Source organism: Pogona vitticeps, chromosome 1 (genome assembly GCF_051106095.1).
Source record: "Pogona vitticeps strain Pit_001003342236 chromosome 1, PviZW2.1, whole genome shotgun sequence".
NCBI lineage: Eukaryota > Metazoa > Chordata > Lepidosauria > Squamata > Agamidae > Pogona > Pogona vitticeps.
This window is the reverse complement of record NC_135783.1, coordinates 624,689-640,400: the sequence shown is the minus strand read 5'-3', so window position 1 is coordinate 640,400 and position 15,712 is coordinate 624,689. Positions and strand designations below refer to the sequence as shown.

The 15,712-nt window shown below is 60.5% G+C and overlaps 1 protein-coding gene across 4 annotated transcripts in view; it reads left to right on the top strand.

Annotated features, from left to right (window-relative positions):
- DPYSL5 (dihydropyrimidinase like 5) overlaps window positions 1-14,962 on the top strand; it is a 48,069-nt gene extending 33,107 nt beyond the window's left edge. For 2 of the 4 annotated variants that reach the window (XM_072985703.2, XM_072985705.2), the window contains exons 3-13: window positions 1,556-1,714; window positions 4,034-4,213; window positions 5,006-5,074; window positions 5,770-5,814; window positions 6,514-6,589; window positions 6,733-6,889; window positions 7,245-7,390; window positions 8,812-8,950; window positions 9,688-9,895; window positions 11,618-11,786; window positions 14,539-14,962. In XM_072985703.2, coding sequence (XP_072841804.1) covers window positions 1,556-1,714; window positions 4,034-4,213; window positions 5,006-5,074; window positions 5,770-5,814; window positions 6,514-6,589; window positions 6,733-6,889; window positions 7,245-7,390; window positions 8,812-8,950; window positions 9,688-9,895; window positions 11,618-11,786; window positions 14,539-14,624 — 1,434 coding nt within the window. In that variant the 3' untranslated portion in view covers window positions 14,625-14,962. Of the gene's footprint in view, window positions 1-1,555; window positions 1,715-4,033; window positions 4,214-5,005; window positions 5,075-5,769; window positions 5,815-6,513; window positions 6,590-6,732; window positions 6,890-7,244; window positions 7,391-8,807; window positions 8,951-9,687; window positions 9,896-11,617; window positions 11,787-14,538 lie in introns of all 4 variants that reach the window. The other 2 variants (XM_072985707.2, XM_072985712.2) reach the window with 2 other exon arrangements.
- Window positions 14,963-15,712: the final 750 nt, after the last annotated feature.

The following is a 15,712-nucleotide window of genomic DNA, read 5'->3' as shown; positions in this document are numbered from 1 at the left end:
CAATCTGATTTCGATATTGCCCATCTGGTGATTTCCATGTATAGAGTCGCCTCTTGTGTTGTTGGAAAAGAGTGTTTGTGATGACCAGCTTATTCTCTTGACAAAACTCTATTAGCCTTTGTCCTGCTTCGTTCTGAACTCCAAGGCCAAACTTCCCTGTTGTTCCTTTTATCTCTTGGCTCCCTACTTTAGCATTCCAGTCCCCTAGAATGAGAAGAACATCTTTCTTTGGTGTCAGTTCTAGAAGGTGTTGTAAATCTTCATAGAATTGTTCAATTTCAGTCTCCTCAGCAATGCTGGTTGGTGCATAAACTTGGATTATTGTGATGTTGAATGGTCTGCCTTGGATTCGTATTGACATCATTCTATCATTTTTGAGATTGTATCCCATTACAGCTTTTCCCACTCTTTTGTTGACTATGAGGGCTACTCCATTCCTTCTACGGGATTCTTGTCCACAATAGTAGATATGATAATCATCTGAGCTGAATTTGTCCATTCCTGTCCATTTTAGTTCACTGATGCCCAGGATGTCGATGTTTATTCTTGCCATCTCCTGTTTGACCACCTCCAGCTTCCCAATGTTCATAGATCTTACATTCCAGGTTCCTATGCAGTATTTTTCTTTGCAGCATTGGATTTTCCTTTCACTTCCAGGCACGTCCACAGCTGAGCGTCCTTTCGGCTTTGGCCCAACCACTTCATTAGCTCTGGAGCTACTTGTACTTGTCCTCCGCTCTTCCTCAGTAGCATGTTGGACGCCTTCCGACCTGAGGGGCCCATCTTCCAGCGTCATATCTTTTAGCCTTTTGCTTCTGATCATGGGGCGTTCTTGGCAAAGATACTGGAGTGGCTTGCCATTTCCTACTCCAGGTGGATTGCGTTTAGTCGGAACTCTCCACTATGTCCTGTCCGTCTTGGGTGTCCCTGCACGGCATAGCCCATAGTTTCTCTGAGTTACTCAAGCCCCTTCGCCACGACAAGGCAGCAATCCATGAAGAAGCTAAAGAGTTTCTAAGCTAAAGAGCACATTCTCCTTCTCTGTTGCTGCCAACTCAGCATCTTCATTAGTTTTTCTTCCCCTTCCTCTGTTAATAACAGTAATGTGTGAATGCTGGATTTGTCACAAGGGATTTGTGGGTGGTACAATGTGCCACCAGAAGTAGGTGATCGTAAACCGCTGTAGACCTCAGAATCCTTAGGAAGGCTACTGTAAGTCTTAACTAATTTGATGGCACATAATTGTTGGTAAGTCTGGTGGTAGCTGCTTTTCTGCATTAATGCTTCTGGGCTCCTTGCTCTACCCCGTGGTTGCCCCAGAGATGCACAGAGATACCCTGGTGTGGTTTACATGGACATGTTTGCTCAAAGACCACGGACATCCCTTGTGTTTTTTTTGTTTTGTTTTACCATTTGAGGGAGAGAGGTTTAATTGTTAGCTGCTCTGGAAGCTCTCAAAATGTTGAAAGAGCCCATTGGGAAGGTCGAGAAAGCCCTGAAAATGAAGCCTTCCTCGGGGGCTCTGCTCTCTTCCTCTCCCTCTCCCTCCGTGCAGGCTGCCCTGGTCGGGGGAACCACCATGGTCATTGGGCACGTGCTTCCGGACAAAGACATCTCCCTGCTGGATGCCTACGAGAGGTGCCGCAGCCTGGCCGACCCCAAAGTCTGCTGCGACTATGCCCTGCACATGGGCATCACCTGGTGGGCGCCCAAGGTAGGTAAGCCAGGCTGGAGTGCGAGAATCGCCTGGCGCGCCAGGGAGAGCACGGCTCCCTCGGGGAGGACTGCCTGCCCCGGTTCCCCTCCTGCCCTTTCCGGCCCCCGTCTGCCCCTGTGCCCCTCATAGGGTGCCGTCGCCCCACCTCCACTAGGTCAGGCGGCCACCTGGTCATGAGGCCCCAGTCCACAGCTGACAGGCCAGAAGGCGAGCTGGAGGCTTACCTGCTCTTAGGGTGCCAGACGATTGCCTGTGGTAGCGGGGGATGATAGGTGATGTAGTCCCACCGTCTCCAGCCACCCCTCTTCCACATGGGTGAGGTGCAGCCTTTCCCAGCCCTTCCTGGGGATGCTGGTGGAGAACTGAGCTTGGGTGGGTGGGGTTGGCAGCTTGCCTCGTGGCCTTTCCAGGCCAGGGCCGTGGTCTTCAGAGGAGCCCTCCGTGGCCTTCCAGCCACAGCAGCCTCTGCAGGCTCTGGGCCACGAGGGCTCCCTTTGGCAAGCCTCATGGCCACTCCCGACTCCCCCGGCTGGCCCTATAGGGTGGGAGGGCTAGGCAAAGCTGGGGGGGTGGGGTGGGGGGTTACCCAGCCCCTCAGATCAAGTCCTTCCCCCAGCATGTTTGGGAGCTGTGGAGCGGCTGCCAGCTGGCCGTTCGCCCTGGATTAGAGACCTGCTGGGCCACGGCCACCTGGCTCCCGAGTCCTGAGCCCAGGCTGGGCGAGGTGACCTGGTGAGCGCCTGGCGGGGGCTCCTGCCGCTCAGCCCCTTCCCCTTCCCTGACCCCAGAGGCCTTCTGCCCTCCCTGTGGGATCCTGTTGCCCCTGGCCTTTCGGGCACCTCCTCTGGTGCCCCTGATCCCTTTGCTGTGGCCCAGGAGGCTCTGCCCTCCCCCCCCCCAGGGGTGAACAAGGACCGCTTTGCATGGCCACCGCTTGGCCGGCCTGACTTTCACAGGCGTCAGAGAGTCCGGGGGGTGGTGGTGGTCCCACTGAGGACCCCTGCCCGCCACCCTTCGTGCCCCACTCCAGGGGTCTGGGGACTGCCCAGGGGGTGCCCCCCTTGCTTCCCTCACCCCCTCCGGCCCCCATCCGCTACTCCCTCTTTTCTCTCTCTTGCATATACGCACCCCGGGGGTGTGTAGAGATGCTGTTCCTTTACCAGGTGAGCTGGCTGAGGGTTTGGACCCTGAGAGGGGGACCCCACCCACTTTGGTGCCTCCCATCCCACCTCGAAAATACATGCTGGGAAACGCCTCTTGCGCCCCCTAGTGGCGGATGTGTTGTTGTTTTAAATCAAATGAGCGTGTGACCCATGCATTCTTGTGGGGCCCACCCTGTAACAGGCGTGTCTCCCACGCCTCACCCGCCCCTACGCCCCCCCCCAAGAAAGAGGAAGGAGCCTTCCTGGCCAAGCCTGTTTTGGGCTCTGCCTGTTTTTGATTCAAAGCAGGGCCCCGGTGGGGACCCTCTTAGAGGGGCAGGGGGCGCTTGGGGGTCCTTCTTTGGCCCCTGACCCCAGCGATGAACTTTGACCGAGGTGGAGAAAGGCAGCCTGCAGGGGAAGCGCCGAGGGAAGGGGGCCGAGGGGAAGCCCAGCCGTGCCTTGATTTTGGGGGGGGGGACAAGGCCTATAAATCCCCCCCTTGGCGGGACTGAAAGCCCTCTGGGCTGAAAGGGGACCCTCCCCCCCCCCCCGGCCGTCCACAGGATTGGCCCCAGTGGAGCCAGCCTGCTTCGCTTGGCCCCTGTGGGAAGAGCCGTCCCAGACGGAGCCTGGCAAGGAGCGAAGGGGGGGCTGGGGGCTGTTTTTCCTGCCCAGCCCACCCTTCCTCCCTTTGCCCCTCCCCAGCTGCTCTTGTGCCCGGCGGGAGCCCGGCCGGCTTTGGGCCGTGGTGGGCCATGTTGGGGTCGCCTCTTGTCTGGCCCCTTCACCCCTCCCTCTGGCCGGCCCTTTCAGAGTCCTGGCCCTCGCTGTCCAGAACCTGCCAAGCACCCTCGGGGACCCTGGCAGCCTTCCTGCGCGGCTTTCCTCTGCTGCCCTTCCACCCCCTTATTATGCTCTGGGGTGGGGGTGGGGGTGGGGGGGACCCTCGTGGGGGTGGGGGTGGGGACCCTCCTCCTCTCCCTTGGGGATCCCGACAACCTGGATGCCTGGCTCTGGAGCCCGAACCCTCCGCTCCCTCGTGCCAGGGCTGCCCTCGGGTCCTGGGGTGGAGAGGAGAGCCTTCTGCTCTCGGGGGCCTTCTCTTCGCCCGCTTGGTGAGTCACGCCACCCCCCCGCACCTATCCCCCCCTACCACCCCCCCCCACTGCAGGTGAAGTCGGAGATGGAGACCCTGGTGCGGGAGAAAGGGGTGAACTCCTTCCAGATGTTCATGACCTACAAGGAGGTGTACATGCTGAGGGACAGCGAGCTCTACCAGGTGTTCCGTGCCTGCAAAGACATCGGGGCCATTGCCCGCGTCCACGCGGAGAACGGCGAGCTAGTGGCTGAGGTGATATATAGTGGCTGAGGGGGGGGGGCTTGGAGGGGAGAGACCCAAAGGGCATTTGGCCTCCCACCAGACCTGACCTTGGGGGGGTGGGGGGGTCACTGAACCGCTTGCAGAGGGACGTGGCCAAGCGCCGTGCTGGTGTAGGGAGGACGTGGTCAGTGCCTGGTGCCCAGGGGAACGGGGGAGCAGCCCATGCACTGCGCACGGGGAGGGTGGATCGTGCCCCACCTGCTCCTGGTGCTCTCACAGAATCATGGGCTTGGAAGGAGCCCAGAAGGCGACTGAGTCCAACCCCCCCCCCTTGGATGCCTCTCGCGCTGGAGCGCTTGCCCCCTCCCGAGGCCGTTGGGCAGCGAGAGAGAGGCCCTCCCGGGTCCCTCTGGCCCAGAAGGCTTTGGACCCTGTCCGGGTGGCACTCCTCCTTGGAGCGAGGCCTGGTCCTCAGAGGTGGCCGTGGCGGAAACGAGAGCGGAACGGACCTGGCCCGGTCGGCCTCTGCCCTGCACAGCTGTGCCCCGAATCCTCTGGGATCCCTTGCTTCCGCACCATCCGGATGCGACGTGTCGCCCTGAAGCGCCACCACGGCCCACAGTCGGCATGGGAAGCGTGGGGCGAGGCATGCTTTGAAGCCTGTCTTCCAACCCTTGGGTGCCGGAGATATTTGGGAAGTGCAGAACGTCCTTCAGAATTTATCTGGAACGGTGGACCAAGAGGGGGAGGGAGACGCGCCCGTTGAGCCCTCTCCCCAGGGTGCCCCAGACTCACTCCCTCTTGCCCTGCTTTTCACCCCAGGGAGCCCGGGAAGCCCTGGATCTGGGCATCACTGGCCCAGAGGGCATCGAGATCAGCCGGCCAGAGGAGGTAAGGGGTGGGTGGGTGTGTGTGTCGCCCAACAGACTTGCTCTCCGGCTGGAGGGGGAAGCCAGCCGTCCTGCCCCCTGCTTTTGGCAACTGGAGGGCAAAGGGGCGCTGAGATGAGGGGTCTGTGCATGTTGTGGAGGGGGTGGCACGGGTGGGGCACCTTTCTCATGCCCTTACTAGCTCTGCCTTCCACCCACCCTTTGAGGCCATCGCACACACACGCACACACACACACATACACACACACACCCCTTTCCATCTCAAGGAAACGTGGGAGCTGGGCTGCATTGCGTGGGATTCATGGCATGAGTCTGGTGGAGCCTCGGGTGCCCTGTGGGGCTAGGAAGGGCCTTGGTGCGGACAGGATGAACCCCTCCCTTGCTGAGCTCCAGGCTGCACTCTCCGAAGCTGGGTGGGACAGCGCGAGGGGCCCCGTGAGACCCGGCTTAAGGTCTGCCTGGTTGAGAGTCTCCATCATGCTGTAGCCCATGGCTTGGTCAGGGATCCCTGCTTTCACATCTCCCCCCCCCCAAAAAAGCATGCCTGGAGTATTTGGGGGTAGCGGGGAATTGCCAGGGTCTTGTGGGCATCCGTGGGGCCTGAGCATGGGAGTGACTGTCGGGGTCTGTTTCCTGGGAGTAGATGGGCTTCTCATTTCCCCGCTCATGTTCTCCCCCCCCTTCTCTGCATCACAGCTGGAAGCGGAGGCCACCCACCGCGTCATTACCATCGCCAACCGGGTAAGCAGCCAGCCTTCAGTGGTAGGGCAGAACAAAAATTCCATCCCTCCATAGCCTTGGCAGCCGTGCCCACCCCGCACCCCCACCCCCCGCACGGGCATACCGACATGCGGCCTCCTCTTGGAGGTTGTCCTTTCCTGTCCCAGGGGAACACTTCGGACCCAGATGTTCCCCTGCAGGCGCTTGGATGTTTCTTCCAACCCTGCCGTGATTCTATGAAAAGCAAAAGCCTTTGGCCCTTTTTTATTATGCTTAAAAGGCGCACGGCTGGTGATGGAACGCGCCGGTCCGAGGGCTGTGGAGCCCCGCCTGATCACGCTGGCGAGGGCAGCCCTCTCCCCTCAAGCGCCCCCCTCCTCTGCTGGGGAATCGCTCCTGCCCAGCCCCCAAACACGGGAGCCCTCCCGCTGGACCTTTGGCAGGGGCCGGGGATTGGGCTGGGGCACATTCCCCCAAGCGCCATGGGATCTCCGGAAAAGGGGTCCCACCGGGCCATGCTCCAAGCGGCCCAAACGGTGTGGTTCACACCTGCAGCCTTTGGGGGGGGGGCTGGGCATCGGTGTCTGTGTGTGTGTGAATTTGGCCAAAGGACCGGACGTTCCCAGCCTTGCCTAGGGTGGGGGAGACTTCCCTTGGGGGTCTGAGCCGGCCCACCTGACGCCTCCGCGCTCTCTCCTCTCCCCTCCTCTCCCCTGGCAGACTCACTGCCCCGTTTACCTGGTCAACGTGTCCAGCGTGTCTGCCGGAGATGTTATAGCGGCCGCCAAGATGCAAGGTGAGCCGCCCTCCCTGCTCTCAGGCAATGGGGGGCCTGAGGGGGTGGGGGTGGGGGGTCCTCCGTGGAGCATCCCTGCTCCTCTGGCTCGTGGAGGACCGCCGTGGCCTGAGGCTCCTCCTCCTCCTCCCCCCCCCTTGCAGGGAAAGTTGTCTACGCCGAGACCACCACGGCACACGCCACGCTGACAGGCTTGCACTACTACCACCAGGACTGGTCCCACGCTGCTGCGTATGTGACGGTGCCACCCTTGCGGCTAGACACCAACACGTCCACATACCTCATGAGCTTGCTGGCCAAGTAAGGGGGGGGGCTCCGTGTACAAAAGGAGGGAGGGAGCATCACAGGCAGGACGGGGGGGGCTCAGGGGAGTGTCGTGCTGGTGGTGGTGGTGGTGGTGGTGAGCAGGACGGAGGCGCAGTCGGGCCGTGACCGGGTACCACCACGCAGAGAGGTCCAAGGAGGGAAGGCTGTGGACAGAAGGCGGGGGAGGGGGCGCGCGAAAGCCTGCCAAGGAGTGGGGGGGGGGCAGGAGAGCCTTCCTGTACAAGCAGGACGGTTGATATTTGAGGGGGAGTGGGGCTGTGCCCACCCCCCACCGCCTCTCCCACGTCCTGGGTGCTTCTCCACCAACCCGCTCCGCCACCTTCCCCAGTGACACCTTGAACGTCGTGGCCTCCGACCACCGGCCGTTCACCACCAAGCAGAAGGCCATGGGCAAGGAGGACTTCACCAAGATCCCCCACGGGGTCAGTGGGGTGCAGGACCGCATGGCCGTCATCTGGGAGCGCGGAGTGGTAGGTGTCTGCCGCCGGGGCAGCCCCTGTTCAGCAACAGCACGGAGGGAGGGATGAATTGGGGGGGGGAAATTAACCCATGCGTGGGTGGAGGGTGCGTGGGCAGCGAGGTCCAGAATCGCCTTGCCAGATGTCCAGTGGCAGCTTGGATCAGGATGATGGCTGTTGGTGTGTGTGTGTGTGTGTGTGTGTGTGTGTCCCAATGCTGATGGTGCAGAGAACCAAAACCTGGGGGTGGACAGCTCCATGCAACGGAGGGACAGATTTTTAACCCTGTTTCCCTTGCCCCCCCCCGACCTTCCTGACTGTCACAAGAAAAAAGAAGACAAGAAAAGTATCAAACTGGAAGTGATCTCACGTCCACTTAGGACTGAAGCCTCCAGAGCTGGAAAAACACTTTTTCATGGTGGGGGGGTGGGGGGGGCGGAAATCTGCATGAGGAGGATGCTTTCTGAGGGAAAAGATTTCCCAGCCACTAAGCGACTGGTGCTGCTGCTTCAATTGACTGCATAAGGAATTTGGAAAGTCCTTTCTTTTCCTCTCCGGAAACTGATGGAGAAACAGAAGAAGTGGACCGGGGGGGGGGGGGGTGGACGGGGGGGGTGAAAGGAAGTGGCTGCAGGCTCGTCCCCCTCTATTCAGCCCTGGTTAGGCCTCACCTGGAGTCCTGTGTCCAGTTCTGGACACCGCACCTCAAGAAGGATGCTGACCAATTGGAACAAGTTCAGAGGGAAGGGCAACAAGGATGATGATCAGGGGGCTGGAAAACCAAGACCTTTGAGGAGGAAAGATGGAAAGAACGGGCTCTGTTTAGCCTTGAGAAAAGGGGAGAGCCCTTTTCAAATCCTCGAAAGGCTGTCCTAAATAGGAGGGGCAGGATCTGTTCTCCATCATCCCAGAGTGCAGGACACGCAACAAAGGAATCCAGATTTAGGCTGAAGATCAGGAAAAACTTCCTAATGGTTAGAGCAGTACGCCAGTGGAATCAATGACGAGAGGTGGGGCGCGCTCCAAGGCCCCAGCCCTCTGTCAGATCTGCTTTGATTTGGGTTCCTGCCTTGGGCAGGGCGGGTTGGACTGAATGGCCTTAGAGGCCCCTTCCAGCTCCATCATCCTACGGTTCTGAGGCAGTAAGACAGATGTAGAATCCCAAAGGTGTTGGTGCAGGCAGATCTCTCTTTGGGAGAGAGGAAGAGACGTGGGCGAGAGACTGCTGACCCCACTCAGAGGACGGAAGCCGTAAGCCGTGGGGGTGGGGGCCCTTCTCTCTCTGCCAAGGCTGCCCTCCTGGGGCTGGGGGCTTCTGGTCCAGGCCTTGCCCCTCTCCTCTGCCTCCAGCTCCTCTGCTCGAGAGAGCAGGATGGCCTCTGGGGGGGGGGAGGACTGAGGGGCTCAGGCCTCTTCTTTGGTGCTCCGTCTAGGTAGGAGGCAAGATGGATGAGAACCGCTTTGTGGCCATCACGAGTTCAAATGCTGCCAAGATTTACAACCTTTACCCTCGCAAGGGCCGCATCATCCCTGGGGCAGACGCGGATGTGGTCGTGTGGGACCCGGAGGCCACCAAGTAGGTCGTGGGGCTGGAAGGGAGGGCCCGGGGAGGGGAGCAGCCAAGACACAGAAGGCAGGCAGGCTAACCAGGACAACGGGGGGGGGGCGGGGGGGAGGACACATTCCAACCCGGGTTCCTTTGCAGGAGGCAGAGAGCGATCCGGGGGTGGCTCTGGGCAAACACCCACTGCCCTGTCACAAGAAGGAGCCATGAGCTGGTCCTCCTCGCTAGCCACCCTCTTTGTCTCGTAAGGGAGCGGAGGAGTTGCGGAGAGCTTGCCCACTGCCCCTGGCCCCTCCCCAGACGTTCCGAGGTTTGCCCTCCTGCAGGATAGGCGGTGAGGCCGACCCTACTTGGCCCCTTTCTCTGAATTGCGTTGTTCTTCTCTTAAGGAAGGCTTGCATCCTCCCAGTATCTGTCAGAGTATGGGTATGAGCATGAAAAGGCTAGGAAGAATGGGCAAGAAAGAGAAACACAGCCTGAAGCAGCTTTTGGGGGTAATTAGCAAGCGGGAAGGGGTGGGGGCTTTGTGTTTGGTGTTGCTAATTCATTCCTAGTCTTTCAGCCTCAGTTTCCACCCTGAATGCTCAGAAAGACGGGGAGATGCTCCCCCGGTGCCCACCGAGGCCTGAGATTCCAGAGATTGAGGGGGGGACTGAGCACTGCCCACCCCCCAACCCCGTTTATCACCCCGGCTGTGCGGAGCAGCTGGCACCCTAGAGGAGGACTCAGGGTTCCCTGCTCTTCCCTAGGACCATCTCGGCCGGCACCCAGGTCCAGGGTGGCGATGTGAACCTGTATGAGAACATGCGCTGCCACGGTGTGCCGCTGGTCACGATCAGCCACGGGCGTGTGGTCTACGAGAATGGCGTCTTCATGTGCGCCGAGGGCACTGGCAAGTTCTGCCCGCTGCGCTCCTTCCCGGACTCGGTCTACAAGAAACTGGTGCAGCGGGAAAAGGTATCCCTGAGGAATGGACGAAGGGGGGGGGGGCTGTGCTTGGAGGGTGGCCGTGTGGGAGGGAGCTTCAGCCGTGGCACCACCCGGTCTGGCCACGGCTCACGGGGTTCTGGCCGCAGCAGCAGCAGCAGCAGCAGCAGCCACTGCAGTTGACAAGGTGGAGGTGAGTCACCCGTCGGGAGCAGCCAGGGAGTCCAGGACCTGGAGGAGGCGTGGGGCGGGGCGGGGGGCCTCTCCCCTATGGGCAGGGTCTCCAGAAGGCACACCTGGGGCACCTCCTGGCAGGGGAACATTCTGGCCGCCAGTTCACCCAGCAGGTGCTGAGGAGAAGGCCGGCCGGGCGCCTGGGACTGTTTGCAAGGCGAGGCAAAGGAGGCCCTGCCGGGGCAACGGCCTCGAACCCGCTGGCAGAACAGCATCGATGACAAAGATGGCTCGCGCACGACACACAGAGAGGGTGGCGGCCTGCAGTGGGCACCACGTCTTTGGCTTTGCGGGGGCCGTGCACGACTGCCATGGGTGCCACGGCCACCCTCCGAAGGAACGCGGGCAGAACCCGAGTCAGAAGTCAGGGCCAGGGAGGGAGGCCAGGGAGGTGGAAAGAACTGGGGGCGTGGGGGGGGGGGCGCCTGGTTTGTGTCTGAGGTTTGCATGCTTGAGTACAACAGATGCTGTTGGGCGGGGGGGGGGGGGTCAGTGTTGAAGAAAGAGAGCGTGTTGGCCAGAGCGGTTGCGGAGACCTTTCCAGGTGGGTCCCTCACACCCACACACACCCACACACCCCCCCACACACACACGGCTGGGTCAGGAGGCCCATTCCCATTCAGACGCCCAAGGAAGCCTTTCCAAATGCTTGCCCTGCCCTGCCCTTTGACCCTTCGGCCCCAGGGTGGCTTGTTCTCCTGCCGAAGAAGGCCCCTCCCCGGCTTCAGCCTGACCAAGGGACCGTGTGGGGCTGAGCAGGGAAGGAGAAGGAATCCCACACCAGGCAGAGCCTCACCCCCCCTTCCCGCTGCCTGCCCCTCCCTCAGTTGCCCCCAAAGGCCCCCCTAATCCTGATCCTTCCCCCCCCCCCCCCCCATATAAGCCAGCTTTCATTTTTAGTCACATACCATGTGTGGTTGTTGTTGCTGTTGTTGTTGGGGGGCATGGTTAGAGAAGGAAAAGAGGTCAAGGGAGTGAGGAGCCTGGCCAGTATTTCTAGGAAAAGGGGTGGAAGAGGGGGAGGCAAGGGTCAATGGGGCCAGAAACCATAACCACCACCACCCGTTTCGCCCATGCCATATCACAGGCTTTTGGGTAGATGATAATGGGGACACATGGAGGGGAACCCCCATTACTTAACTTTGGAGGTCATGGGGGTGGGGGTGGGGAGAAGGAAGAGGGTCCCCAAGGCCCAGGTTTACGTCAGGTGCCCTGTGGGTCCAAGCCAGCAGGTACTTTCAGACCTAGAGGGTCCCTGTGCAGGATCTGGATGCAAGGTGGAACCTGGTTTGGGCACATGCCCCTTTCAAATCAGCCTAATTAAAAACAAGGAGGCGTGTGCAAGACCCACCTTGGCCAGGGGGCAGCAGCCTTCTCCTCCCCCCTCCAAATTCTCCTGCGCCCCCTACTTTTTCTCATGCCCAGAAAAAAAGTCTCCCTCCTCCATGGAGAGCTTTTGCAGGTTGCCTTTTGGGGAGGGGCTGTGTATTTACGTTGTGCGTTTATTTTTCAAATCAGAGTTTAAAGCTTAAGGGCGTGGACCGCACCCCATACCTGGGGGACGTAGCCGTGGTTGCGCACGCTGGGAAAAAAGAGACGGGGACACCACTTGCAGACACCCCCACCCGACCTGCCACGAGACACGGGGGCATGAGGGACCTCCACGAGTCCGGTTTCAGCCTTTCCGGTAAGAGCAGGGCTGAAGCGGGCGGGGGGACGCACCCCCAAGTGGGAGATCCTGCTCCTCCCTGCGCAACCCCACGCCCTCGCCCGCCCAGCCACCCACTGCAGGCTGCCCCCCCCCGATCCCCAGGCCCCTCTCCCCTGCCTCGGCCCCCTGTCCCCTCCTGCTTTCTGCAAACCCTTCCAGACTCCACCTTCTGGGTGGGGGGGGGAGCAGCTCTCCCTGCCTCCTCCTTGCAGGAGACTTGACAGAAGTGGTTGACTCTGCATATTCTGCCTCCTGGACCTGCCTTCTCTGGGCAGGTTGGGATCCGGCCCCTCTCTCCCCCCCCCCGTGGCACACTCTGCTTCTGACCCGCCCCCCCTGCTGCCACCTGCATGGCTTGCTGTGCTTCCTTAGCCTGGCCTTGCCTGCGTGACTTGGGAGGGGAGCTGGTTGGGGGGGTCGGGAGGGGGGCTCTCTGTTGGATGACCAGAGGGGGAAGAGGGGGAAGTGCAGGAGGAAGGGGGTTGAGTGGGGTGGGCAGGAAAGGGAATTCCCGGGCAGAGGGGGGAGCAGGAAACAAGGCCACGGCGGGGGGGTTGGGGGTTGGGAGGCATCCAAGTGACAGCATCCATCATCCTCCGAATGGGCGCTCGCTTTCCTGCTCTTCGGGAGGCAGCTTAAAACCACCTTTACTCATGTCAGAAAACCGCAGTGCCATTCCCTAAGTACAGGGGATCCCATTTGTCCACGGAGAGGCCACGCCAAGAGTACGTGGGACAGCTGACCTCAATGCTTTCTCAGTGTGCCACACATTGAGAGCCGGGGAGGACCTGGGCAGAGGGGTCAAGTGGCCTGGGCTTCTCTGCGGTCATGCCGTGAAATATTGCCGGCTCCCCGTGCAGCATCGTAAGCCACTTCATTTCAAAGGAACGGTGATGTTAAAAGTGCTCATTCAAACACTAAGTTGGGAGGAATGTATCTAAACCCAGGAAGAAAAGCGACGTGAACGACAAGGCAGGACCGTTAAAGCCCACAGAAGCCCAAACTTTCTGAAAAGGTGGAAGATTCCAGGCCAGTTGTAGTCGGGTCTCTGGGGAGATTGGGACCAAAATCCTTTGCATGGTGTAACTGGGTGACTCCCTGCAGAGCTAGTCATGGCTGGGCTAGCTGGTGAGGTGGCCAGAGTGTGTTCTAGGCAGGCTAGTGAAGAGGAATCCTGCTGGCGAGGTCTCTAAATCCGGGCAGGTTGGTAACCGTCGGAGCGATCCTTCGTCTAAACTAAACCCACAGAGTTTAGGGTTTTAAAGGTCAGAAGCAGCTTTTTGAATTGGGCCCAGAAATGCTCCCCCCTCCCCCCCCCAAAAAACACAGGTGGGTTGGGACAGAAATGGTGTGACATGATTGGTTCCCAGCTCTAATCCTAAACCAGAAATTCCTCCCACGAAAATCTCAACCCTTTTCACTCCTTCAGATAGCAAAGAAATTCATTTCAAAAAGAGATGCAAAGGAGAGGATGTTTTGGGAGGGTGGTCGTCTTGGGGGAGAGGTCCAGGAGCTTTGCTCTTGCTGGAGGCGATGGCCGAGGGTGCGCCTGCGCCTGCGCATGCCCTGGACGGCCATCCCAGGGCTAGTGAGCTGCCCTGTGGCTTCTCAGTCAAGGCCCAGGGGAAAGCGGCACAACACGCATTCTCTCCCAGGCGCCTTTTCCAGATTGGGAAGGCTGGGCCACCAGGAAAGCTACCGATGGATAAGGAGAACTGCCATGCGTCTGTGCCCGGGTGGGTGCCTCAGCCGGTGCCCAAGCCTTGTTTTGGTGCCTCTTTTTGGTGCTGTATCACAGTTGCTGGGTGGCTCACGAGGGGAAAGTTGCCTCTTTTTCTTCCTCCCACAAGCCCCAACAGGAATCCTCTCCTTCATTCCGGGGGGGGGGGGCGGTAACTCTCTGGGCAAGTGCCCAGCCAGGCCATTTCTGGGCTCTAAAGGCACACCCCTGTGTTTCGAAGAGGCTCCCCTTAAAGGCGGCTGCGAAAATATCCCAAGAGCAGCTTTGGTCGGGGTTTGGGCCGAGAGGGTGTGTGTTAAGGGTTCCCCTCTCCCCTCTCACCTGCCGGGCTGGGAGTTCCAGGTGTGCTGCTTGCCTTCGCACCTGGTGAGGAGCATGGCTTCCGTTGAGCCCAACCCGTTCTCCGTTCTCGTGGGACGGGCTCAGCCTCTGTGTTTCTGTACTGTGGGGTTGGACTCCATGGGGCTCTGGGGAATTAGGTGGGGCAGATGGCCCAGCTACTAAGTTTCAAGCGTGCCATAGTAGGGGTTCCATTTCTGATGGCTCTGCCCTTTGGGGTGAGCTGGGGCAGAGGAACCCCCCCCCAGGGAGCTAGAGCAGGAGGGGGGCCCTCGCCGTCTGCTTGGCTCGCTGGGTGTGTTCATTCAAACTTGTGTGTGTCTGCATCCTTTGAAAAGGGGTCTTGGTGTCCCACAGCAGTGCCTCCTTCCAGCCCCAGGTCCTCTGCCAGCCATTGCGCTTCCACCCTTGGCTGCTGCTTTTGCCCCCCCCCCCCCCGCTTTGCCAGCACTGCCGGGCACCCTTTCTGGACTTGGGAGGTCAGGAGGCTGGTTCCCCCAGTTTGGGAGTGGAGACGGTGCACCCGATGCCAGCTGCCGCTTCTCCTCCCCCGTCTTCATCAGGGACACAGGAAGCGTTGCCCCCTTGGCCCAAGGAGGTCTGACCCCGTGCCCCCTCTCCTCCCCTCCCCTCTTTCTTCCACTGCAGGTTCTCAAATCGATGACCATGTTCCAAAGCGAGCTTCGGCCCGGATTCTCGCTCCCCCCGGAGGCCGGTCTAGCGGCATTTGGTAGCTGCCCACCGGACGTGTCCCCCAACTAAGGACACCATCGCCACCCCCACTTGCCCAGCTGCCCCCCCCACACACCCTGTGAGCTCAAGGCCGCCACGCCTTCTTCCACCGGAGCCACTGACACCGGCCTGCGCTTTGCTGCCCCGTGCCCGATGCCACGCGGACCCCCGGGGGAAGGAGGCGGAGGGGGTGGCGCCCGAGCCCCCTCCTCACACCAGAGCTGCCCTGAAGACAAGGGCGATGCAGCACCGAGGGAGGGAAGGAGGGCCTGTCTCTGCCTTGTGGGTCCCAGCAGAAGGTGGGAGCTGCCCCTAGTGCTTGGGGGGGAGGCGGGGGGGCTGGCCTGGCGAGGGGGGCGGGGCCACTGTCTGTGCTGGTTCCTTTCTGTTTTGCACGTTGGGTTTTTGAATAAGTGACTTCTGACTTGTTTGTGCATCACGTGGAAAAATATGTACTGAAATAAGGTGCATTGTGTGAGTAGCGGTAGGATAGACGAGGGGGAGGCACGGAGTGGGGTGGGAGAGGGGGCTGTTCTAGGCTGGCAGATGCATTGTGGGGAGGGGCCCATGGCTGGAAGGGGGAGAGCCAGCCCCTCCCTTTTCTGCCCCCCCCCCGCACACACACACACACACACCCCACCCTGGAGGCAGCGCTGCAGGCTTCCACCTTTCCTCCAGAGCTGCTTCCTGGTTCCTCACTGAGGGAGGGCCTGGAGGTGGGCGGGGGGGGGGCTTAGCGCTGGCACAGCAGAGCCAGGGCCAAGCTGGGTGGGCACCCCTGTGACCTCTCCCCCCGCCCAGCAGAATGGGGCAGGCAGCGGAAAGAGGGAGGTTGCCCAGTAGTGGCTAAAGCAGGCTCTGGTGGTCAGGCTTTTCTGCCCGACCCCCCCCTTGTCTTCCTCCTCCCTCCCTCCTTCCCTCCCCACCCTTCTGGGGGGCAGGGGCTTCCCAGGAGTGTCTGAGCTCCCCAAATACCCTCCCTCTCCAACTGGAGTGAGTCCCAGAGCCAAGGGCCAGTCCTGGCCACTTCCTTATGCAGGTGGGGGTGGGGAGAGGCAGCGAGGGGGGTATGAGATGGCCGGTTACCCTC